Here is a 26,416-nt window from a genome sequence, read left to right as displayed (position 1 = left end):
AAATAGATTTCCTCGAAATAGCTTTAACTTACTTGTCACAGCACAACCTACATATCCCAACATAAACACTGCTGATAAATTATTATTTGTTCATAAAGTGTTTACGTTCACAAACCACTGTTAATTTGAACAGATTACGCACGCAGGATTTGGCAGAGAATGCGCAAAAGGCGCTCCCTATAATTACTAAAAAATCTCGCTCATTTTATTGCGATCTCAAGAAGTTCTGTAACAATAAATTAAACTGACTGCATAATTACATAACAATTTACAATATTAGTTTTTCTTAACCAAAATCTGTTGATTTCTGGAACGCAATGACCAGTCAAAGGGTGTTTAAGTTAGCACTGAACACAATCTCGTTTTGAGCGGTGAGTGGATTTTGAGATGTAGACACTGGCAAATATTCCCTCGTTATAATTTGTTCCAGAAATCAACAGATTTTTTCGTGATTAACTACAGTGCTGCAAGAACACGTTGTAAAGCATTGTCGTTCGTCAGAGCGCAAACTGGATCGTTTGCCAAATATGTTTCGCCAATATGCTAATATTAACTGATCCTAGACCAGAATTATGTGCAGTTTTTCCCTCTAAAAGCAATCAGAAGCAGCAGCAGGTAGGCAGTGGTTTGAGTGAGAAAGTAGTCTCAAGTCCAACGGCCTTACACACACTTACACGCCTAATTTCTATTTCATATTTCTGAAGAAAATGTGTTATTTAAAGTTACCGTTGTAGAGATAGTTTTCCTATGAGCTAAATGCTGCTGAAGACATTTCGATATGGAATATGTAAATGGCCAGATCCACAGATAAGGTTTTTGCTCTCAATCGGAAGTTTGCTGGATGTATATATGATTAGGGGGGCACGTTGTGTCATCTGGGGGGGCACTGCCCCCTAATGCCCCCCCTTGGCGACGGGCCTGTGCCACAGCATCTCAATAGGATTGAGGTCAGGACTTTGACTAGGCCACTCCAAAGTCTTCATTTTGTTTTTCTTCAGCCATTCAGAGGTGGACTTGCTGGTGTGTTTTGGATCATTGTCCTGCTGCAGAACCCAAGTTCACTTCAGCTTGAGGTCATAAGCAGATGGCCGGACATTGTCCTTCAGGATTTTTTGGTAGACAGCAGAATTCAAGGTTCCATTTATCACAGCAAGTCTTCCAGGTCCTGAAGAAGAACAACAGCCCCAGACCGTCACACTACCACCACCACATTTTACTGTTGCTATGATGTTCTTTTTCTGAAATGCTGTGTTACTTTTACGCCAGATTTAATGGGACACACACCTTCCAAAAAAGTTAAACTTTTGTCTCATCAGTATTTTCCCAAAAGTCTTGGGGATCATCAATATGTTTTCTGGCAAAACTGAGACAAGCCTTTATGTTCTTTTTTGCTCAGCAGCGGTTTCTGTCTTGGAACTCTTCCATGCAGGTCATTTTTACCCAGTCAAAAAAAAATAAATAAAAAAATCAGGAAGGGGCAAGCACTTTTTCACACCACTGTATATATAATACCAGGTTCTGCTGTAAAGCAATTTTAAGCCAATAGTGTCATTATTCAGCTCAAGTCAGTTCAGTATTGATTCAGTTTATCTCCATGTGTAAAATTCATCAGTTGTGCGTACATAATGAATATACAATGTATCTGTGCACATACATGTACATGTGTGCTCCACTGTACAGTGAGCAAGCAAAAGACGCAATAGAGTATTTTTTTTGTATCTTTGTGTAGTTTGGTGTGTATGTTGCTAAGCATTTTATGTTTGTGTGTAGTTACTACACAAAAGTAAAGTTTTTAGAAAAGTTCATATAGTGTTGCATGAAGTGTTTGCTTTTGCAAGATATGTGTGACGTTTTGCATCTTATGTGTGTGTTTGGTGTTTTTGTTTGTCGAGCTTTGAGAAATGGAGCCACAGTTTAAAAAAAACTATCTGTGTAAGTATTTTAGAAAAACGAATGTGAATGACATTTAATGTGACTTCCTTATTCTGAACAAACTCAAGCAGCACTCAAGTCTCAGCGGACACGTCTTCTGTCAGGCTCATGAAATGGATTCAGACTATGAAAATACTGATTTCATACTTTCATTAGTTTCTTCAGATGAAAAGCGCTGTCAATACAAAGGTAAGGCTGGACATGTTATCAGTATATGCATTACAACAAGATGAATTTCTACAAGATTTAGCATGTGGAGTAACAGTAAGGTTACTTATGTTCATTCAACAATTACACGTTTGGCAGACACATTTGTTCAAAGAGGCTTACATTGCATTCAAGGTTTACATATTATCCATTCATTCCCTGGGAGTCATACACTGTCATTTAAATAAAAAGCTCTGTCTTCTGTAGCTCAGAGAGTAGATCATGATGATACCAACACCAACCTCATGGATTCAGAAAGAAGAAAGAGTTCACACTGAAATATAATATTTGGATAAAAGCATCTGCCAAAAGCATAAATATCAGAATCAGAAAGAGCTTTATTGCCAGGTATGTTTGTACTTCCACATGACAAACAGAATGACAGGGCAGCACAGATTATAAAAAGAATGAGAATAGAATAAGTAAATAGGAAATAATATACAAAAAAATATTTAAAAAAATACACAACATACAAAAAATAGACAATAATGCAAGGAAATGTAATTAAAGGTGCCCTAGAATTAAAAATTTAATTTATCTTGGCATAGTTAAATAACAAGAGTTCAGTACATGGAAATTACATACAGTGAGTCTCAAACTCCATTGTTTCCTCCTTCTTATATAAATCTCATTTGTTTAAAAGACCTCCGAAGAACAGGCAAATCTCAACATAACACTCACTGTTACGTAACAGTCGGCATCATTAATATGTACGCCCCCAATATTTGCATATGCCAGCCCATGATCGAGGCATTAGACAAGGGCAGCCAGTATTAACGTCTGGATGTACACAGCTGAATCATCAGACTAGGTAAGCAAGCAAGAACAATAGCGAAAAATGGCAGATGGAGCAATAATAACTGACATGATCCATGATATCATGATATTTTTAGTGATATTTGTAAATTGTCTTTCTAAATGTTTCGTTAGCATGTTGCTAATGTACTGTTAAATGTGGTTAAAGTTACCATCGTTTATTACTGCGTTCACGGAGAAAAGAGCTGTCGCTATTTTAATTTTTAAACACTTGCAGTCTGTATAATGCACAAACACAACTTCATTCTTTATAAATCTCTTCAACAGTGTGTAATGTTAGCTTTAGCCACGGAACAAAACCTCAAACTCATTCAGAATCAAATCCAACATCCAAATAAATACAATACTCACATAATCCGACGCATGCATGCAGTATGCATGATGAACACTTTGTAAAGATCCATTTTGAGGGTTATATGTGTAAACTTTGTTTATGCTGTTTAAGGCAAGCGCGAGTTTTGCAAAAGGTGTTTTATGAAATTGAAAAATGAGTGAAAGTCCAAGAATTAGTGTATGGTTTTGCAGATTTAGTGTGTGGTTCTGCTGTTTGAGTGTCAGGTTTCAGAAAATGTGTGACAAGTAAGGATTTTGTGTGTAAGCTGTTGAAAAAAAAAAAAAAAAAAACTGTAATGAGGGATATCCTGACAGGGGAGGCCAAGATGGCAGCTGTGTAGGTGGTAGTGTGTTTTTGTTCTTCAGGGAATTAAAGGTGAAGTGGTGATGTAACCTGTTATTTAGACTGGTGATAACACTAAAAATTAAGTGAAAAAGTATATAATTTCACCTTACATCTTTATGAATGGGAAAAAGAGGCAAAAAGAAAGTTATCCACCTCTCCATTTACATTTAGGTTAAATCTAGGGAAGGTGATCTTTTGTTTATTTTTATTCAATTTGTTTGGAGTTCTTGTTATGCAGTATATGTTTAAATCCTTGTCGATTGTAATTTTAAATGTTAGAGGTTTGCGTGACAATCTGAAAAGAAAAGTTTTTTGTTGTTGTTCTGTAAAAGAAGTTTAGCTGATCTTATCATTCATCAAGAAATTCATTCAGTGGAAACAGATGTTAAGTTTTGGAGGATGCAATTAATTGTTTCTTTTTTAATGAATCCTTGTAATTCATCTGTCGACCAGTGGTCAGGTTTTGAAGGCAGACTATTTAATTATTATTCGACTGTAACTTTTTTTTTTCTTTTGTCAGTGTAAATTCAGGAATAGTTCCAGACAGAAATGTTGCAATGATTCATTCGAAATAATTTCCTTTTTTTTCTTCATCGAATTTCTAACCACAGGTAATTTCACTGAAGAACTGGAAAGTGAGAGGAAAGTCAATCCCTCTAAAGGGACTAAAGCTCTTCTGATTCTTCTGGGTTTGACATTCATTGTTGCTCTCGGGGGTCTCTGCGCTCTCTGGATCCTTTGTGAGTATAACTGATATAGATATTTGCTTTGTTGAAAGTGCATTGACTGAGTTACTGTTACAACTTTTTATTTGTAAAATCATACTTTTCAGCAAAGATATGTATTGCCAAACAAGCCTCCATATTTAAAGTGTAAACTGATATTAATTTAGCCTGAAAATGTCTGGGTTATGTATGTAACCCTCGTTCCCCGAAGGAAAGAACGGAGACGTTACGTCAGAACTGAACCGATCTTCGAGTCTAACTAAATGAGCCAATGCACATTGGCATGTGAGTTTTGCATCTGTTGCTCCGCCTTACAGTGCAAGTATATAATGAGCAACAGGTGCTTCAAATTTTTGCTTTCCGCTGAGGAGCTAAGCTTAGTAAGCAACTGTGGCGACGGGACCTGTTACGTTCCTTTCCCAGTCTAGGGGTCTGGAGCCTCAGTTCAGTATCAGAGGGAAAACATAACTTTAAGGAAAAGTAATTTTTTTTATTTTCTTCATATACCATAAAGCTTAACAAAAATATGGGAATAAATCTTCAGGAGTGAGTATGGCCTAAAATAATAAACAAGAGAAGCTAACTAAGGTTTAGAGGAGCTACCTTCCCTGCATAAAAACAAAGATGAAATCAACAACATAAACTTCCCTGAGCTTCCTCTCTAACCAAAATCAGGAGAAAATATTACACCCAAAATAAAAAGGCACTCTCCCCGTACATTTCCCGCTTAAACATAAACTAGTAAACAGAGCTAATAAGTGATACAATACCTTTGAGTTACCAACAAAGAGCAAAGTTAGTACCTGATTTCACATGACCTTTTAGTTACCCACAGGTAAAAAAGTCAACATTAGAAGGGTACAATACCTTTTAATTACCCTCACAAGGATATCATTGAACAAGTGTCTGTCTATTACTGAGCATTACAGTTTTTCTCGATTGCTTAAACACATTTTTTTTAAACTATTCCTCATATTCTCAAAACAGTAAATCCATAACATCTCACCCAATTCCCCAAACATCCTATTTTCAGGTCAAAATGAAGCTCTACACTCAAAACCATTCGCTCTTGCTGAAAAAACAAACTTTGCCCTCAGACATCACACACAAGCCCTCTAAAACACACACACTACAACATAGTGTTACACACTGGTTAGAGAAATTCAAAACAATACTACAAAAACCAAAAACCAGCAATAAGTTGTGTTACTTGAGGTTCTCCCCCTCAAAGAACTTTTCACATGAAAAACACATGTATTTGCACATTTTTTTTAATTCCTAAATGTACTGTACAGCATAATACACCAAACAACAACAAAAAATATTCTGCCCCAGCATCACATCTTTGGTCTGGGACAGGCCAGAGAATCTCATCAACATCACAGGCTGCACTGGCCCTATCCAGGCAGCGGGGGGAAAATCCTCCTGATCCACCTCTGGCACACGTCAACTGAAATGTCTAGTCAGGCTTCTTCTATTCCTTCACCTCTTTGTCCTACAAAAATAGAAGTACTGATTACTGTAACTGTAACATCCTTTTTACAAAATTTAAGCAGACAGAAACTCTACCTGTATGTAAGGCACTTTGATGCATGTGTTGTAACAGAGTACATTACTTAAAAGTTACAGTAGAGTACACTGAGGTACACCTTCCTGTTTCCCTCCCTGAAGATTCTTATGATTGAGGCGACGGTGAAGGAACTTAAGTTTGGCTGAACTCATTGCCCAGCCTCCCTCATAGTCATATCATGGACAAGGATATGGTCAATAGTGGCATGAATTTAATTTGAGACTCCTTGTCTCCTTGCCCCTCATCATTGTCCTCCTCCTCTTCCTCTTCCTTTTCAAAATGGCGGCAGGGATTCCCCCTAGGGGAAGTGTTTAGGGAAGTTGCGTTTAAAACTGGAGTGGAACGCAGCCCTGCTCACAACGAGTTGCAGCTGATGGTAATTAGCCTGAGTGAAAGTGTGAGGGAGAGCAAGAGAGAGCACAACACAGGCCACACAAGCATTTTCTCACAACAAATGATATGAGAACAGCCTAGGATGTAACAGGACATAACATCTCCATTCACTCCTTGAGGGAATGAGGGTTACATATGTAACCGAGACTTTCAGATTTCAGTCGGCCATATGTGACGCTACGTCAGAACTGAACTGATGAATTGGGGGTATCTACCAAAACACCACAGTTGCCGGCCCTTCCAGCACCCTGCATGATATTTTCCTAAAAAAACAAATTTTTCACTGTTGCTTTTGTCTTAATCAGATAATAATAAGCTTGCCGATTTTGAATCACTGAATGAACAACTTGCAGCTCAAGTGATCAACGGCACAGGTGAGAAAACTATATTTCATAAACAGTAGAGCACAGACATGTTTCATTACCAGTGTTGAGTTCACTGAACTGACCATGTGAGTAACTTTATCTGCTTTTCCCCCATTTTCTTCAAGTTATGATGAGAGAACAAGAGGAACTTAGAACCAACTACACCAGAGTTAAAGAACTTCTACTTCATGTTGGTGAGTTGGCTTTTATTTTACTTTATTTATTTTTTTATTTTTATTTTTTTTGACCATTTAAAAATGCCATAAACTTCTGTTCTGACTTCAATTTTCTAAATGGCTTCTAGTTTCTCCTTTACTTAGTTGTCGTTTCAGCAATGAAGAAAGAGTTTAAACTGACAAATACATGGAAAAATGTGACAAAATGTCTGTTTTGGGGAATTTTTAACTCTTCAGCTCTGCAGCATATTTGGGATTTTTAGAGGCACATCTGAATTTAAAAGAGTGCTCTACCAAAATACATTGGAGTAAATTTATAAAAAATGGTCTCATTTTACAGAAAATCCTCTAAATTTTAACACAGTGGTGGAATATATTGTTTATATTTTATTGTATTTTTGTATTCATAATTTAATGATAAACACAGATAAAAAGTCAGATTTTGATATTTTTTTATAGATTTTTTTTTATATTTGAGAGTCTGTAATTTAGGAGTCATTTGGTCTATGACTCTGAAGCTTCTTTTGATTCCACTAGGTGGCAGTAAACAGGGGAAAAAACAATCTACTTAATCTCCTTCTTAACAAAATTTATTGAGATTTAAAGCACAACTAAGTAACTTTTTTTACCTTCATAAATAGTTTTCTAAGTGCTTACGATGGTTAATTGACTTGTAGTGGTGTGTTTGAGGCGAGCACTGACCCTGGCACATCTACGCCAGAATACAGCACTTGCAAGTTGAGCTGCATCGACCCGACACAATCTCACCTCATGTTCACATTCACACGAAAGTGACAAAATACTTTACGGTAATTCAAAAACAATGTATATATTATGACTTTATAAGACAATTTCGAAAATTACCCACCTCCATCAAGATTTCTTGTACTGTATTTGCAAAACTACTGCGCTGGTGAGCGTTGTAGTCATTGTAGTCCAGAGCTGCGCTTGGAGTATTTACAACAGTGTGATTCACTGAAGGAACCTGTAGGGGAAGCTTCGCAAATCTTACTAAGTTACACTTTAACTGAAAGGAGGCATTGGTGCTTCTAAGTGTACTTCTGCCATCTCAATTTTTGATTTCTGAAAGAATTGGGCATAGGCTACCTGAATTTAAAAGAGCACCCTAATTGTATACATTGGAGTAAATGGATAAAAAATGGTCTCATTTTACAGAAAATGCTCTAAATTTGAACACAGTCGTAGAATATTGCACCTATTGTAATCGTTGGTGTTCCTATTATTATTCTACTTCTTTCATTTCCGCTCTGGAAGTCTATGACAGCCCACAGAACCGCTTGCAGGAAAGTTGTGAATTATGGCACATTGACAGAGGTCAGTCCCAACATTAACCACACCAATTTTGGAGTCTCTACATCAATCCCTCTAGCGCAACCAACTGTCCAAACTTTCACATGTTTATGTTAGTAACTTTTGAACTGTAATTGTCCGCCTCTTACATGTTTGCATCTCGAGAGAATGCAGAATTCAAGTGACAAATCATGTTTTATAAACAACGTTTGGGAGGAGCACTAATCAGCTGATGAGCGCCGACTCACTAGTTACCTCCACAGTTTTCTGCATCCCTTTACCACTCTGCTCCTCAGTCTCGGCTGGGGTCCTGGGGATATGGGGAGAACTTGGGCTAAATTCTTGGAGCCCTCAATCCCCTTGGACAGCACGCAAAATACGCTGCATATATATATATGTTTTACTCCATTCGATCATTTGTAAGTGTGAACTTGTGAAAACAACTGCCACAGGTAATCGGACATTATTTATTAAAGATTTATTTTTGGTGTTTTATCGTAGATTCAAATCTATAAATTACAATATGTATTGCATTTATCAAGAAAAGGGTCAGCACCCAAGTGGTGGGGTGGGGTTGGGGGGGATTGTTCTCACGCTTGCATGTGTTTAGTTTGTGATTTAAGGCTTTATTGTTACTTTTAAGGCTTAATATAATTTAAACGGATGAGTTAGGGAAAAATTCACCCCCCTCACAGTTCTCAAAATCAGGATCTTCTCCCACATTGTAAAGCAGTTTTTCTGACCACGTCAAAGACGATCAAGCTCCTCCAAAATTGACTTAAAAAAAAAAAACACCTCGTGAATGTTTTCAGTCCTCTGAATTCATCTTCTGTCTACAATCCTCTGCATCCATCTCCAGTTTCAAACCTGCAACAGATAAGACTATTATTCATCTGTTTATCCATCCATGAACTCTCCAAACTTCAGTCACTTACCTGCTTTCATTGCTGTTGCCATACTTCTGCAAATAAACCAGTTGTTTATACTTTACCTGGGTTGCATCCTTATGTTTCATAACAGCGTGATGATGTCATTAACAATCGCGATTAACAAAGATCATTGAAAAGGGTAATAAAAGCTTTTGGCTGCAACACTTGTTTTGATAGGCACATCTTAGACATATTACAATCTCGTTTGGCCATGCATGCCCACAAACAAGTGCAAATAGTCTCATTTTGAAGAAAACAACCTAAAGAAAGCTGATAAGGTGTTTAAAGCAGAGTTGATCTGGTTAAACGCATTCAGTTATGTCTTCAGTGAACATAATCAGCTGGGAAAGTAATTAAATGCTTCTCAGTGTATTATGCTGCCTTCATGTGCTGTCGAAATTATCGTAAACACCAACTTACAATATTAAAAAATTGGACATGAACGCTCAAAATTTAAATACGATGAGCTCGTAATCACAACTTCAGAAGTGGGAAGTAGGAAAAATAGCATGTGAAGGTGGCAGTAGATCTGTGCATTTGGTCTTAAAGTGACAGCAGACTAATAAATCCGCTGCTGTCTCTGTCATTTAATATTAATCAAACCACAATAGAAAATGAGAGTCATTTCCTGCTCTTCATTGAATAACATTAATAACTTTAAGAATCAGTATAGGCCTATATTTAATTCATAGAGTGAAGACTATGCAGTTTTTTTTTTGTTTTTTTTTTAACATTTGATTACTTTAAACAATTTCTGAATAGTAGGCTGCTATTAGTAGTAGGCTAAACTGTTCATTACATTCATATCTTTTATTCTGTTGTATTTGTCCTACTTTTTAATTTTTTTTATTATTATTATTGTATTACTGAACGTTTCAACTCCCAGTTGTTTGTTGACAGAGAAACTGCTGTGAAAGAAAAGATTGAGGGGTTGGGGGTCATTCTGGGGTTTTTATGAACGCGCTGACTGGGGCCCCCAGAGGTCTAGGACATGCACTGCACATCAATCAGATAAAACATGTTGTACACAATTCTTAAATAAAACTTTAAATCTTGTCTGTAACTCCACACAAGCATGTGAAAGATCTAATGTTGTTTTGTCATGTGTCTTTACAGAGCTGAAGAGGATGCAGCAGTATGCAGGTACAGTGTGTGTCACAATACAACTTTTAACATACTTTATAATAATTGTAATCCAGTATATTTTCTAAAAAATATTTTAGAAAAATATACTTAAAATGAATGTTCTGTGTATTTTTGTAAAGTGTACTTATTTGAACATTACTTTAAAATATATTTTAGGTATATTTTAAACTGTTTGCTCAAAATACTCATTGTAACAATGCATTGAAAGTATATTTAAAAAAAAAAAAACATTATTTAATATCCTTAAGTTATAGTGTATTTAAAGTTAATTTTGAGTATAATTCAATGAACGTGATCACGACTGGTTGCTTACTGACGCTCAGTCCAGCCCCGGTTAAGCTGCGAGTATAATGCTGCGAGTATCACTCTTGCTGCATGGAAATACATTATTTTATTTTTATGAATATATTCTTATGACTCTATTCTTTTGTATAATTGATGTTTTAGGTGGGTTTATCCCAATAAAAGCAGTCAAAAGAAATGTGAGCATGACTGGTTGCTTACTGACGCTTTGTGGACGCTCAACCAGCTGCAGTTGATCTAAGAAATGATTCTAGTTTTTATGGATACTGCTGCTATTGTGATCTCAATTTATGTTAGCTATGTACTATCATTTATATTAGAGGTGAGTCTCACACACCATTGTTTCCTCCTTCTTATATAAATCTCATTTGTTTAAAAGACCTCCGAAGAACAGGCGAATCTCAAAATAACACCGACTGTTACGTAACAGTCGGGATCATTAATATGTACGACCCCAATATTTGCATATGCCAGCTCATGTTCAAGTTATTAGACAAGGGCAGCCAGTATTAATGTCTGGATCTGTGCACAGCTGAATCATCAGACTAGGTAAGCAAGCAAGAACAATAGCGAAAAATGGCAGATGGAGCAATAATAACTGACATGATCCATGATAACATGATATTTTAGTGATATTTGTAAACTGTCTTTCTAAATTTTTCGTTAGCATGTTGCTAATGAACTGTTAAATGTGGTTAAAGTTACCATCGTTTATTACTGTATTCACAGAGACAAGAGCTATCGTTATTAAACACTTGCAGTCTGTATAATTCATAAACACAACTTCATTCTTTATGGATCTCTCCAACAGTGTAGTATTAGCCGTTAGTCATGGAGCACAGCCTCAAACTCATAATCAAATGTAAACATCCAAATAAATACAATACTCACATAATCCGATGTATGCATGCAGCATACATGCATAACACTTTGTAAAGATCCATTTTGAGGGTTATATTAGCTGTGTGAACTTTGTTTATGCAATGATAGAGTCGAGAGCTCGGGAGGGGGCGGAGAGCGCGAGCAATTAAAGGGGCCGCAGCCTGAACCGGCGCATTTCTAATTATGCCCCAACAATGGGGTATTTTGAGTTGAAACTTCAGACACATTCAGGGGACACCTTAGACTTATATTTCATCTTGTAAAAAAACATTTGATGGCACATTTAATAATGTATGCAGAAACATAGCCTATTAAAACATGAATTAATCCTAATAACATGCATTGATTTGAGTGTTTTCAGCGACAAAACAAACAATGCTTTTTAATAATTCAATAAAAGAAGAACTTAAAATCATGATCATAAAGCACGGAGCTCAAAAACATTTACAAATAAAAAACAATAAACAAACTATTGACAAATAAAATGCAACAAAACACACACATATAATATATATTCTCTCATACTGGTCACTGGAAGTTCAACATGGCACCTCATAGCAAAGAACTCTCTGAGGATCTGAAAAAAAGAATTGTTGCTCCACATAAAGATGGCGTAGGCTATAAGAAGATTGCCAAGACCCTGAAACTGAGCTGCAGCACGGTGGCCAAGACAGTTTAACAGGACAGGTTCCACTCAGAACAAGCCTCGCCATGGTCGACCAAAGAAGTTGAGTGCACATGCTCAGTTCATTGAGGGAACCATGAATGCCAACATGTACTGTGACATACTGAAGCAGAACATGGGCAGCAGGGCAGTATTCCAACATAACAACCCTAAACACAACTCCAAGATGAACACTGCCTTGCTGATGGACTGGCCAAGGTGATGGACTGGCCAAGCATGTCTCCAGACCTAAACCCTATTGAGCATCTGTGAGGCATCCTCAAATGGAAGGTGGAGGAGCGCAAGGTCTCTAACATCCACCAGATTCGTGATGTCATGAAGGGAGAGGACTCCAGTGGCAACCTGTGAAGCTCTGGTGAACTCCATGCCCAAGAGGGTTAAAGGATTAGTTCACTTTTAAATAAACTTTTGCTTATAATTTACTCACCCCCATGTCATCCAAGATGTCAATGTCCTTCTTTCTTCAGTCGAAAAGAAATTAAGGTTTTTGATGAAAACATTCCAGGATTTTTCTCCATACAATGGGTTTGAATGGGCACCAGACGGTTCAAGGTCCTAAAGACAGTGCAGCTTCAAAGGGCTTTAAACTATACCAGACGATGAATAAGGGTCTTATCTAGCGAAACGATCAGTCATTTTAAAAAAATAAAAAAAAGTTTAAGTTTTATAAGCACAAATACTAAGTCAGACGCCGTTTACAAAAAAAGGTAACGTTAAAACAAAAATGTCGGACGAGGAGAAGATGAGTTTGTCGCCTGCCCTACCTTTTGAACCGGAATACACAGAGGAAGAAATTAGGCAGATGGAAGAGGCTGCTGCAGCGACACACACCTCTCAAGCAGGGAGCTGATCGAGACGCAGGGTTAGTATTTGCACGTTCAAGTTGTAAACACCGAATCTATACTTCCGCCTATGTCAAGCGTGACCTTTTCAACGTAATTGCGTATTACGTGACGTCACGAACGCTCCTCCGAGAACAGAGCAAGGAGAACATTTGTGCTTATAAAACAAACTTTTTAAAAAAAAATTTAAAATGACTGATCGTTTCGCTACATAAGACCCTTATTCATCGTCTGGTATAGTTTAAAGCCCTTTGAAGCTGAACTGAAACTGTCTTTAGGACCGTCTAGTGCCCATTCAAACCCATTGTATGGAGAAAAATCCTGAAATGTTTTCATCAAAAACCTTAATTTCTTTTCAACTGAAGAAAGAAGGACATGGACATCTTGGATGACATGGGGGTGAGTAAATTATAAGCAAAAGTTTGTTTAAAAGTGAACTAATCCTTTAAGGGAGTGCTGGGAAATAATGGTGGCCACGCAAAATATTGACACTTCAGGCCTGTTCCACTTCACATGTTGACTACTATATATTGTACAAAGTATAGCTGAGTAATAAAGTATATTGTTATTGACAAGTGTGTCATTTTTGATATTTGGAATAAGCCAAAGGTACTGAGCATACAGTATACTATTACCTGTAAAATAATATATTTATAGTATATTGCTTGTGTGTTCGGAGGACACTCGTAATTCATTTGTAATGTACTTAAATCATAAATAAAGTATAAAGTATAACACAAATAAATACTTATAACACAAATAAAGTACACTTTAATATCACTAATCAAGCATGTAATTAGTCCCTACACAGGCATATATTTAAAGTGTTCTAAATATACTTGAAGTTGTTCCAATTTAGCACACAAAAGTACACTAACTATCATAGGTAATTTGCAGGTGGTACATGTCCCCACCACTTTTTGAAACATTTCACGGCACAGATGTATACTAATACAAAAGAAACATCTCTGGTTGATTAGCAGTTTGTTCGTTTGTGTTAAATAATAGGCAATCTGGTGCTGGGATGTGTTGTTTTTAAAATCATGTTGGGTGTTCGTTGCTGCTGTTATTAGTGGCGCAACAGTGTTCTCTTGGCGCTCATGCACACTGCGTAGTCTTCACATGGACGCTTCAATCTATTGCTTAATGCTGTTGCAGCCGGAGACTCTATTCGTTCTGGTGAAATCACAAAACAAAATGCACATAAACGTGTTCCTGCTCTTGATATACAATCACTGATGAACATCTTTGGTATTAATGAGAAACATAAATAAATAAATAAATTACACGAGGGCAGATTAGAACCCAAAACCTCTGGCACGCTAAACAAAAATTCTACCCTTAGTCCATTAGGGCAATCACATTCTAAATGCGGATATACTTATTTATTGGCTAATTTAAATACTCTTGAGACTAACAATATATTGTATTATAGTATCAGTAAGGATGAATCTATCATATTACACATGAGGTCTATGTCAATAAAATTTGTGAAGTATTTTGATAATTAGTCTGGCTGCAAGTACACTTAGCATATTTTTTTTCACCAGAGATGGATTAAATATTAAAAACAAAATGTCTGTTTTGTGAATTTGTGATTCATATTCTCTGTTTTCTCAGTGGATGTGACTCTGGATCCTGATACAGCTCATCCTTCTCTCATTCTGTCTGATGATGGAAAACAAGTGAGACATGGGGATATTGGACAGAAACTCCCAGACAAACCAGAGAGATTTAATAAAAGTTTAAGTGTCCTGGGAAAGGAGGGATTCTCCTCAGGGAGATTTTATTTTGAGGTGCAGGTGAAGGGAAAGACTAAATGGACCTTAGGAGTGGCCAGAGAATCCATTGACAGAAAGGGAGAGATCATACTGACTCCCAGTAATGGATTCTGGACTGTGTGGCTGAGGAATGAGAATGAATATAAAGCCAGGGCTAGTCCCTCTGTCTCTCTGTCTCTGAGAGTGAAGCCGCAGCGGGTCGGTGTGTTTGTGGATTATGAGGAGGGTCTGGTCTGCTTTTATGATGTGGAGTCCAGCTCTCATATCTACTCTTTCACTGGTCAGTCTTTCACTGGGAAACTCTATCCATATTTTAACCCAGGTACTAAAGATGGAGGTAAAAACTCAACTCCACTGATCATCACATCTGTCAAATACAATAAATGAATTTCCCTAATATGAAATACACAATGATATATATTTTGATATAATCATTTATATAATTAAAAATCTAAAAACATGTTTTGCTTTTTCATAATTTATTTTTCATTGTTATAGTCTATAATTTATAGCTGTAATTGCAAATTTTAATGTAAAAATATGATTGTTTATAGTTTTTTTTTTTAATTGCTAACAAACCTTTGTCCAATCTTTAGTCTCATTTTCAAAACTCTTAGCACAACATCGTCTGTTGTGGCTATACCATTAACACAATTAATGTGGTTTTCACACAAAATGCAGTCAATTAACACATTTCTAAAAGGCTTAAAGAAAGATCTTTCTCATCTCATTTGCAATAAACACAGCAAGAGCCGTAGTTCACTGACAAGCTACGCAATATCGCGTTCATTATCGAAGGCGATTCATCTACGATATGAACGCGATATTGCGTAGCTTGTCAGTGAACTACGGCTCTATTAAATGCCGCGCCATTTGAAAGCAGGTGATGGCGAGTTAGCGGTAATCAACCGGCTTTACTGACGAAATGCGCGTGACAATCGCATGCGATATATCGCCCAGCCCTACTTTGAATTCTTCTCCAGTGAAGCAGCTTAGATCATTGTGAAATATTAATTGTGATTTATTGTTGTTATCCGTTTTATTTTTCTCTATTTTGTTATCAGTAATTTTTGTCATGTATTTATCTACATTATTTGAGGAGCTGTGATATTGAGGTTTAACAGAAGGGGAGTTAAAATTTCTTTCTTTTGGTTTGATTTTGTATTTGTTTTATCACTCACTTAAAATGGAAACATACTAGTTTCATAGTAACTGTGGGTAAATAACTGGTAAGCTGTTTAAGAGATTTTTCTTAAGAATATTTTAGAATTGATTTTTGTGGAATAAATTTATACTCTATTTTTGTAAAGTCACGTCTCTGTCTTTGATTCCATCCGAACCAGCAGGGTCCTTCATCTTACTGTACTTCTAGGTGGCGCAGTCGGGGTTTCTTCTACTTTTAGCCAAAGGTTACATAAAGCTTTGACTACAACGATTCTACTACCAATATGCAGAATATGTGGTCTGCATAGGGCACTAACTATCCCACCCTCTATGGGGGCACTATCAACACCCCCACCCCCAAAAAAAGATTTCAACCAAGGGGCCAACTGTGAGCTAGGGGACTCATTTAACCAGTAGCTGCCTTGAGCAATTCTTTTAATTTCTTCCTATTTTTCCACTGCACATTCTATAAAGTAATGACTCACTTTTAGATAGTATGTTGCCAAGAATGCAGACATTTAATACTCAACCAAAAGTTTAGACTGGCTTGCATGTGAGTATTCTACTTTTACTGCAGTACAAGTAAACTAAATTATAAAAACAATAGGTTTGTTTTTTTTTTGGCAGGTAGAACTGAAAGATGACAAGTAATGCAGTTTTTGTAATGCCATCAACTGTTAGTATTTTGACAGTCATTGCACATATGATTGACTATGTTCATGTTGGACAGAAAACTAGTGCTATAGTTTGACAGAAAAACACTTTTGAATCACACTTGCTGTGTTTTGATAGTTAGTATATGTATACAAATTTTTTTAGTGTTTTGAAATGTAGAGTTTGTATTTAACAAAATATGGTTTGGGGCAGATAATGAACTATTTGTCTAATTGTGTGATGTGGGTATGTTGCTGTGTTAAGAGTTTAGAAAAAGTACTTTATGTATTGGTAAATGTAAGCAATTGTAAAAAACTAACAAATAATTGTTTTTCAACTTTTTATAATTGTCATCTTTCCTCCTATCTCTACCTATCAAAATGAAATTGCCTGTATTTTATCTTTTTTTTTTTTTATACATCAAAATAAACCAGACAATTGAACTGAATACCTTTTTATTGTCATTGTATACTTGTATACAATAAAATTAATAATGCTATATTTCATTACTGGTGCATTTCACTCAAACACAACAGTGAATATAATTAAAAAAGAAACACCAATGAAACAAGAACCATTATCATCTTAATAAATAAAATGAATAAAGAGAAATAAAACTCTATCCACACTCACAAGACAGTCAGGAAAAACAGATTTTTATTGGCTGGTCAGTAGATTTTTAACAGCTGCAGCTGAGCCCACAAGTTTTCAAGCAACGCAGAGGACTTTACCTGGCAGGCAAAGCAGCATTATGTTACCAAAGTGCAGACTCAGAAGAAGACCTTGAGGGTTTAGGGTGCCATTTGGGATTCAGCCAAAGACAGAGCCACTCAGGCACAAGACAAACAAGGTTAATATTAAACCGTGACAAGACTGTCAGACAGGTTCTTCCTCAGGAAGAAAAGTCTCTGTTGTGCCTTCTTTATTAGTGCTGTGGTATTAGCACTCCAGGTCAGATCCTCCTCAATGTGGATGCCCAGAAACGAAAGTCTGAATCCCTCTCTACACAGTCCCTGCAGATGAGTACAGGCTGAATGACTGTTCAAAACTTTCACCAGTGGAGGGCAGTAATACACATAGCAACGTCTACACTGCCATAATTCTAATGGAGGAGAAGAAGAAGAGAGCTAGTTCAAGATGAGCTTATGGTTAAAACTTATATAATTTTCAATTTTTTTCAGAAAATGAGCGATGGTTTCACTAGATAAGACCCTTATTTCTCATCTGGGATTGTGTAGAACAATTTGAAGCTGCAGTGAAACTAATTTTGACCTTCAACTGTTTGGTGCCCATTTAAGTCTACTATAAGGAGAAAAATCCTGGAAATTAAAAACCTTAATTTCTTTTTGACTGAAGAAAGAAAGACGGACATCTTGGATGACATGGGGGTGAGTAAATTATCAGGAAAAGTTTATTTAAAAGTGGACTAATCCTTTAAATGTGGAGCTGAAGTCCAGAAAGAGCAGTCTAACAAAGCTCCACTGCTACTCCAGATGGATTAGAGCAGTGTGAAGAGCTGTGGCTATGGCATCCTCTGTAGATCGATTTGGTCTGTATGCACACTGGTGTGTGTCGAATATGCGTAGAAGGCAGGTGATGATATGACTCCAGACCAGTTTCTCAAAACACTTCATTATAATGAGTGTCAATGCCACTGGGCAGTAATCATTAAAGCTGTCAATGGTAGGCTTTTTTTGTACTGAGACTATAAGCAAGGACTTCAGACATGGTGGAATGGTTGACTGGGATAAAGACTGGTTGAAGATCCTGTTTCATTTAATTTCTGCATTTTAATTTAATTTAATTTAATTTAATTTAATTTAATTTAATTTAATGCAAAGCTGCTGTCCGCAATTTTCCCTCTTTGTCGCCATCTCTGTTTGAAACCTGCAATTGCAGTCATATGCGGAACAGTTATCTGTACGTGCGTTGTGCCTCGGCACGGCTCGTCAGCGCGGATGAATCTAATGTTTGCTGTCAGTCACCGCACCGGTGTGGATACTGAACTTCAGAATCACAGATTCTATGTGTTGAAAGTATGACCAATGTAAGAATTTTCACTGGAAAATATCATCTGAACAAGTAAGTAACATGTCTGCCACTTTTGTTCTGACCAACTGAGGAAAAAAGCATTAGGTCTACAATAAATCGTGTTTGCGTAGCGTCTGGGCATGCAAGGTATGCACGTGCATATGGGCCCCGGCGGATTGGGGGCCCACTATTACGGGCTTAACCCCAAAGTATACTTCGGGGGTCCGCGCAACGTACGTATTACGAACATTCATCATCAGGAGGGTTTGGGGACGTCCGCTCTCCCTGTCCGCGTGCAGCCCAATTTTTGTAATGGCACGGACAGCGTGTGTACTGTAGCTACAACAGCCCACGCGAGAGTGAATTGAGTGCTTGGAAACAAAAGTCCACTAGATAGTGCGCAGTGCACACACCGAACGCGTCTTTCTGCAGCCAAATACTTTCAAAGGCTCGCACGTGCACAGAACCCGTGTACATACGTTCAGAAAAAATGAAGTATTAATGTTGCCAATAACTTGCTAGCCTATCTATTTTAAATGTACTAAAAATCATTAAGAATCTGAATAAATTGACCATAAAATAGTCCACGCCATGTCTGAGCGATGATCTGTTGTATTTGACCGGTATTTTCTGCCGTTTTTCAAGTGGGTTTCTGAAACGTATACATGCAGTAATGTAAGTAGAACAGCATTTTAAATGAGTCATAATGGTTTTCTGAAACAAACGACTACGTCTAGTCCGAACACTGAAAACACGGCTGATGCCACTGACGATCCTCAAACGAGACGTGGCCTACTTCCCTTCTCCAAAACCTGAGAAAAACATTGAGAGGCGTTTCATTTTGAGCAGCGCTTTCTAAAATCACTAAAACAACATGATCATGATTTCAAATGAACATCATTTACATTGATTATAAACAATGAAAAGAATGAACTTGTTTCACAAGTTGTGATAAGATTTAAACTTATTAAGAAAAGCATTACAGTGGTAATACATGTGCAGCATTTTAAAATTCATTTCCTTTACCTTATTTGGTAGTAAAAATGTATTACTTGCTAAACACATTTTCTGAAAGTACAGAAAAAAAATGTTTCCATTTCAGAAGTGCTTTTGGGTAAATTGATATCTCGAGTAAGACACTTTCTAATATAAGAGTTATTACACTTCATATCCAAGATATTAACAACTCCAATAACAAGTTTTGGAATCCGCAGGACAACTGAATCACAGCAGAGATGCGTTTTTACAAAAAGAAGCGATTTAGAATGGGGGATAATAACTGATCACAGCAGTGAATGAATGGCGGCCTCTACTGGAGACTTTTGAAAAGTACTGCTTCATGTAAATATGTAAATACAGGAGGAGCTCTGACATCACTGTAGTTCAGAGAGATTCAGAGAAAGTGAAACTAACTTGATCAACAACAATATGGACGCCTGAAACGATCAACCTCTTTAAACAACAGAATATTTATTGAGCCGTTCAAAGAGTCTTGTGGACACATCTGATCCTCACAGGTAATGATAGAAATATAAGAGAGATTGAGCTGAACAGGTTTCTAATGGAAGTGATCTGGTTTAGTAAGTTTATGTCGAACTGGAATGAGTTGAAGACAGCTGGTTTAAACATGTAATATTAGTCTGTACTATTGACTATTGTACTATTAAACATGTACTGAATACTCTTACTGTTTTTAAAGGAATTATCAATTTTCTTAGGCCTACATGAGATCTTACCAATTTAATATAAATATTGATTATGGTCATGATCCAATTTGGTTTTAAGTCTGAAAAAAATATGAATATTTGAACATAGCAGATAATAAAAATCATTATTTAAAATCAATATTGCTCCAAGTATTTATTTATTTGGTAAGTGTTCATGTAATGAGCTTCACACTGATCAGCTTGTCTGGGTTCATTTTGCAGTAATGATCAGCTGACTGAACATGATCTCTTACATAACTGAGTTTCTTCAAGATCACTCTTTACATTCAACCAGCTTCATGAGGTGCATCATGGGATTCTTTATAAACTGAATTAAAGGAGTTCACATGTGTGCTGCAGATTTGTTGAGCCTTTTCCTTCACTGTCCACTCATTCATTTCTTATAATACTAATACTACTAATAATAATTATTATTATTTCAGTCCTTTAAGCAGAAGCCATTAGATCAAAAAGTCACAGGTGTTTCCAAATTTCATACTATAGTGCAGGTTATTTATCTTCTTCATTTCTCTCTCCAGTGATGTCATCTTCCAGCGGTCCACTGACTGAGGAGCTTCAGTGCTCGATATGTCTGGATGTGTTCACTGATCCGGTCAGCACTCCATGTGGACACAACTTCTGCAAGACCTGTCTGAATAAGTGCTGGGACAACAGCCAGACCTGCAACTGTCCATATTGTAAAGAAACATTCAAGATCAGACCTGATCTCAAGATTAACACCACACTCCGAGAAGTTGTAGATCACTATAAAAAGAAAAGTCCTGAGAAAAAACCTGAAGTTCTGAAAAAACCTGAAGTTCTGTGTGACTTCTGTGAGGAAATAAAGCTGAAAGCCCTGAAGTCGTGTCTGGTGTGTCAGAGCTCTTACTGTGAAACTCACCTGGAGCCTCATTTGAGAGTGGCAGGTTTAAAGAAACACAAACTGATCAATCCTGAGAGGAATCTGGAGAACTATATATGTCAGAAACATGAGAGACCTCTGGAGCTGTTCTGTAGAGATGATCAGACAATTGTGTGTCTGATGTGTCTTGTGAAAGACCACCAAAATCACAACACTGTTCCTATAGAAGAGGAGAGTGAAGAGAAGAAGGTAGAGATCATACTATATCTAGAGGAATCATATTCTTTGATTTTGTGAAAAAATGAATGAATTATGAAAACATTGTATATTGTTCTGTGTCTATAGGCTCAACTGATGAAGACACAGAAAGACGTGCAGCAGATGATCCAGGAGAAAATCAAGAAGATTCAAGACATCAAACACTCATCAGAAGTCAGAAAAGTGAGTTTAAAATAATGTAATTAAATATAAATATTTGTTACTCATCATTTAGATCAGGTTCTCCAAGAATCCTGATATACAGTCCAACAACACTGGGACTTTTCATTGTTTGAGTTGTTTGAAACTCTTTTCGGTGGTCAGAGCAAATAAAGACAAGGTAGCTGACAATAATTTGTCTAAAATGTCAGTTACTTTATAGTAACTTCATTATTGAATTGTTTGTTGAATTGTTGTATAAAAGTAATATCAGACTCACATTCACGCTGTTGGTCTAAACATCAACAAAGCTGTGATTTACTTGATTATTTTGTAAAGTAATAACACACCTCTCCCCAACAAGACACATGATTTGAGGAATCATTCAGTGCAAATGGTACAGGGGGAAGTTTAATAACTTGGTTAGGAAATTTTTCAAACCCCTCTGAAAACACTGAAGTATGAGAAATAGTAATTAATAATTTATTGATCTGGTTGAGCAGAATAACACAGAGAAGGAGAAAGCAGCCCGTGTCGAGCTCTTCACTGATCTCATCCGCTCCATTGAGAGATGTCAGACTGAACTGCTGGAGATGATGGAGGAGCAGCAGAAAGCAGCAGAGAAACAGGAGGAAGAGCTCATTGAAGAGCTGGAGCAGGAGATCACTGAGCTAAAGATGAGAAACACTGAGCTGGAGCAGCTCTCACACACTGAAGATCACCTCCACCTCCTACAGGTCAGTCAACATCTCTCTTATCAATGATAATGCAGTATATGACACCATAACACTCCCCATGATGAAGGATTTCTCCTCTCTCCTGCTGTAGATTTACTCATCCCTGTGCAGCTCTAGAAACACCAGGAACTGGTCTGAGATCAGTGTGAAGACTGATGAGAGTCTGGAGACTCTGAGGAGAGCTCTGACTCGACTGCAGGACACTCTACAGGAGAAACTCACACTAACTGGTATGACAATATCAAATAATCTGTTCAGATACATATAAAATGTAAAAAGAATACAAAATGAAGAATGAGTCTGGTCAAGCTGAAATAAGAGATGTAATCATGTGTTTGTCTCATTATCATCCACTCACATTTCTTCTTGAAGAGAGCAGCTCAATTTAAGCTTTAATTTCAGAATGCAGTAAATTCATCTAGAAGCTTCACTGTAACCACAATATCAAGGCTTTAGTAAATCTAAAACCCCATTTAGATGAGAAACTACAGAGTGAAATCCTCATTTTATAGTGTTGTCTTTGCTGAACAACCTTGTTACTTTCCCCTATTAAGTCTAGGGATGGAAGGGAGTGTAGCAGAATAAAAATGGTGTTGTGTGTGTCAGCGGTGAGGATCAAAAATAAACCCCAATGCTGTCACAAAACCCACTGTTCAACTCTTATTTACAAGTGAGGGACGATTAAAAGACATCAAGAGGCGGCTCAAGATAGGGGGGAAAACCTAACTAAACTACAAAACAAAAAGAAAACAAAACTACAATAAAATTCCATTACTGACATAAACAGGAGAATACAAGATCAAAAGAAAATGGTACCCAACTCCTTTCCAAATTAACAATATACACTCATAAAGAAAAAACAAAAGAAAAACAAGAGTATACAAACAAATGTTAACTTACAAACAAAAACAGGATTTCTTGTTGTAGAGGAGTTAATTTCATCAACAGGAGGATTAACATAATATCACCAGTGTTGCTTCAGCTGAAAGTAGCTAAAACCGTTAGCTAAATGTCTCTAGATGACATCATAATGGTAAATTCATTGATCTATATAAATATTAATATAGATCAGTGGGCAAAATAAGAGTCCAGATAAGGTTTATCCAAGAAGTTGCTAGATTTGTCCCTAAAATTTCGGAGAAAAAAAGTCTCAAAATGGGTGGGGAAATCACTAAATCTAGTGACAAGATCACTAAATCGGCAACACTGAATATCACTAAAGAAAACTCAATCAACAAAATACAATAAATAAACACTTCTTGGTAGGAAGTGTAATCTCAGCCCTCATCCTCCAATCAGAGATTCAGCCAATCATTGCTGACAGTTGCAGCCATGACCTCCTGCTAATAAAAAGAGGGAGAGAGAGAGAAAATGAAAAGAAACAAAACAAACCTCAATATTAATCCACTCCAAAACTGAGATGAATAGCATTAGGCATGAAAGTATCTAAAATAATAATATCATAAAATGTTTCACAGAACATTCATAAAGATGTTCTAAAAAGGAGGAATATTTAGAGCTCAAACACAAAACTGGTTTAGGAGAAACACACTGATCAGATAAAACATGATGTTGAACACAATTCTTTAATTAGAATCTTAAATCTTGTCTATAATTCCACACATAAATCAAGTCAAAGATCTGATGATGTTTTATTGTCATGTGTCTCTACAGATCTGAAGAGGATGCAGCAGTATGAAGGTACAGTGTGTGTCTGAACTACACTAGATTACATTCATATACTCACAGCTTCATTACTGACATACAGGATGATTAAACACTGATTAAATATTAAAAACATCGTCACAGAATATCTGTATGTAGTTGCGATTCATATTCTCTGTTTTCTCAGTGGATGTGACTCTGGATCCTGATACAGCTCATCCTCAACTCATCCTGTCTGATGATGGAAAACAAGTGAGCTGTGGAGACATTAGTCAGGACCTCCCAGACAACCCAAAGAGATTTGATACATGTGTAAATGTCCTGGGAAAGGAGGGATTCTCCTCAGGGAGATTTTATTTTGAGGTGCAGGTGAAGGGAAAGACTGAATGGGATTTAGGAGTGGCCAGAGAATCCATTAACAGGAAGGGTTTGATCGCACTGAGTCCCAGTAATGGATTCTGGACTGTGTGGCTGAGGAATGGGAATGAATATAAAGCCTGTGATGATCCTCTTGTCTCTCTGTCTCTGAGAGTGAAGCCGCAGCGGGTCGGTGTGTTTGTGGATTATGAGGAGGGTCTGGTCTCCTTTTATGATGTGGAGTCCAGCTCTCATATCTACTCTTTCACTGGTCAGTCTTTCACTGACAAACTCTATCCTTATTGTAGCCCATCCTTAAACCATGAAGGTAAAAACTCAACTGCACTGATCATCACACCTGTCTAATACAATAAATGAATTTACCCCAAATTTGAAATACACAATGAAAATGATTTCTAAAATTAAAAATCTAAAAACATGGTTTGCTATTTTTTTCATCATTTGTTTTTCATTGTTAAAAAATAATTTCTAGCTATAATTGCAAATTATAATGCAAAAAATATAATGGTTGTTTAACTTTTTTTTTTTTTTTTTTTAACTTTTCATAATTATGCATGTCATTTTTTCTCCCATCTCCCCCTGACAAATTGAAATTGTTCGTAATTTTTTTTTTTTTACATCAAAATAAACCAAACTATGCTAACATTGATAAACTGTATATCAAGGCTGTTTCTAAAATTTAAATTATAAAAAGTTCTGTTATATTTCTGTGTTACATCAGATGGTAATACCTATATATATATCACAGAACTGAATGATTATCATATTCATACACAACACATATGTTCATGGTACTTCATTAAACACCAGACATGTTTTATCATAGAATAAAATAAATGAAAAATTAGTTAAATTCAACAGACAAATTTCAACACATCAGATTAATTTAAATGCTCTTTTTTATTTTTACAATTGAGTCCATCCTCAAATAAAATATAGATTTTCAAATAAATATCTGATGGGGCCGATATGAAGTAGAGATACTAATATAATATGAGACGGCTTTATATACCAGCTTCCTCTTGCACTGATTGGTTGATACCTGAACATGCGCCTCTGATTATTGTTAAATAAAACTTCATTAAAAATGAAAGAACCCCATTCAATCACAAGATCATGTGTGACGCATCACATCTGACACAAAGGTGCCTTAAAATAATCTGAGGCCCCTGAGCGACAGCATTACACTAGATAATGTTCACTAGGTGGCGCTATATAGTTTCAAATCAGAAAATACAGACAATACAATGAAATCCATACAGTCATGGAAAACCTGGAAATATGTAATTTAAAATGGCAAAATAATAAAATGTATCTTATAAAAACCTTTATTAAGGTCATGTAAATTTAAGTGATTTGTTTTTAGTTTACTTGGTTAAAAATGGCTATTGTTTTGATTGTGCATTTTTAGTCCTAATTATGATTAATAATGATGCCTGCACCACTCATTAATGAATGATCCACATTTTATTGCACTGTTTGTGTTTAGAGTGTGTATTACAGATTGAGTGATTACAGTGTTTAGTTCTGATGGTTTTAACAGAGACTGCAGGACAAATGTTCTGTCCACTGAGGTTTAGGACACAAGATGAAATCAAAGACCCCAGAGTTCGGCTTTAATGGGACCCGGAGTCTCTCCTGGGACAAACAATGTGATTTTCATATTTCTATAAACAGGGTCAACTGCATATAAGCGAAGAGTCATGAGAATGTCTTAAACCAAAGGCTACAGATTATATTTATAAAGGGGTTTGGAACGATTATTTCTGCTTTGTGATGTTTTTAATCCTCATATTTTTGTTTCTGGACCTTTTTATGTAAAGTAGGTCTATTTGTACTTAAAATGTATATGATTGTCATTAACAAAATGTCAAACCAAACTGCATTATCAGCATTAAACATCAATCACAGACCTTACCTTTTAAGCACACAGTGTCTCCATCAGTCCATCTTTTGCTCTGGATGTGTGTGGAAAGTCTGATCACAGTGACTGGAGTGTCATTCTTCAAGTATTGTCCTGATGGATCAGCACATCCACACTAAAGCACCACTTGAACTTC

The 26,416-nt window shown here is 36.5% G+C and overlaps 2 protein-coding genes across 3 annotated transcripts; both read left to right on the top strand.

Moving 5' to 3' along the window:
* The first annotated feature begins 2,005 nt into the window (after nucleotides 1–2,005).
* Nucleotides 2,006–15,499, top strand: LOC137037926 (zinc-binding protein A33-like). 2 transcript variants are annotated; one of them, XM_067412336.1, is made up of 6 exons: nucleotides 2,006–2,121; nucleotides 4,246–4,374; nucleotides 6,628–6,696; nucleotides 6,813–6,881; nucleotides 10,220–10,246; nucleotides 14,582–15,499. In XM_067412336.1, exons 1-6 carry the CDS (start codon nucleotides 2,046–2,048, stop codon nucleotides 15,127–15,129), a joined length of 918 nt encoding a protein of 305 aa, XP_067268437.1. In that variant the 5' UTR covers nucleotides 2,006–2,045; the 3' UTR covers nucleotides 15,130–15,499. The 2 variants fall into 2 exon arrangements, with proteins under 2 accessions (XP_067268437.1, XP_067268438.1); XM_067412337.1 differs by lacking the exon at nucleotides 4,246–4,374 and having other exon boundaries at nucleotides 2,012–2,121.
* A 4,479-nt stretch (nucleotides 15,500–19,978) lies between these two features.
* Nucleotides 19,979–26,295, top strand: LOC137037557 (E3 ubiquitin-protein ligase TRIM39-like). Its single transcript, XM_067411618.1, has 7 exons — nucleotides 19,979–20,108; nucleotides 20,837–21,408; nucleotides 21,505–21,600; nucleotides 22,080–22,313; nucleotides 22,405–22,543; nucleotides 23,988–24,014; nucleotides 24,166–26,295. Exons 2-7 carry the CDS (start codon nucleotides 20,839–20,841, stop codon nucleotides 24,699–24,701), a joined length of 1,602 nt encoding a protein of 533 aa, XP_067267719.1. The 5' UTR covers nucleotides 19,979–20,108; nucleotides 20,837–20,838; the 3' UTR covers nucleotides 24,702–26,295.
* The last annotated feature ends 121 nt before the right edge of the window (nucleotides 26,296–26,416 follow it).

Source organism: Chanodichthys erythropterus, chromosome 15 (genome assembly GCF_024489055.1).
Source record: "Chanodichthys erythropterus isolate Z2021 chromosome 15, ASM2448905v1, whole genome shotgun sequence".
Lineage (NCBI taxonomy): Eukaryota > Metazoa > Chordata > Actinopteri > Cypriniformes > Xenocyprididae > Chanodichthys > Chanodichthys erythropterus.
Note: the sequence above shows the minus strand (reverse complement) of the source record. Positions and strands in the feature narration are given on the sequence as shown.

Bases quoted from the DNA above. Each gene is read 5' to 3' on its own strand.
- LOC137037557 (XM_067411618.1), top strand. From the start codon at position 20,839: ATGTCATCTTCCAGCGGTCCACTGACTGAGGAGCTTCAGTGCTCGATA. The intron at 21,601-22,079 runs GTGAGTTTAAAA...CTGGTTGAGCAG, and splicing joins ACTCATCAGAAGTCAGAAAA to AATAACACAGAGAAGGAGAA. The intron at 22,314-22,404 runs GTCAGTCAACAT...CTCCTGCTGTAG, and splicing joins ATCACCTCCACCTCCTACAG to ATTTACTCATCCCTGTGCAG.
- LOC137037926 (XM_067412336.1), top strand. From the start codon at position 2,046: ATGGATTCAGACTATGAAAATACTGATTTCATACTTTCATTAGTTTCT. The intron at 6,697-6,812 runs GTGAGAAAACTA...ATTTTCTTCAAG, and splicing joins TCAAGTGATCAACGGCACAG to TTATGATGAGAGAACAAGAG. The intron at 6,882-10,219 runs GTGAGTTGGCTT...GTGTCTTTACAG, and splicing joins AGAACTTCTACTTCATGTTG to AGCTGAAGAGGATGCAGCAG.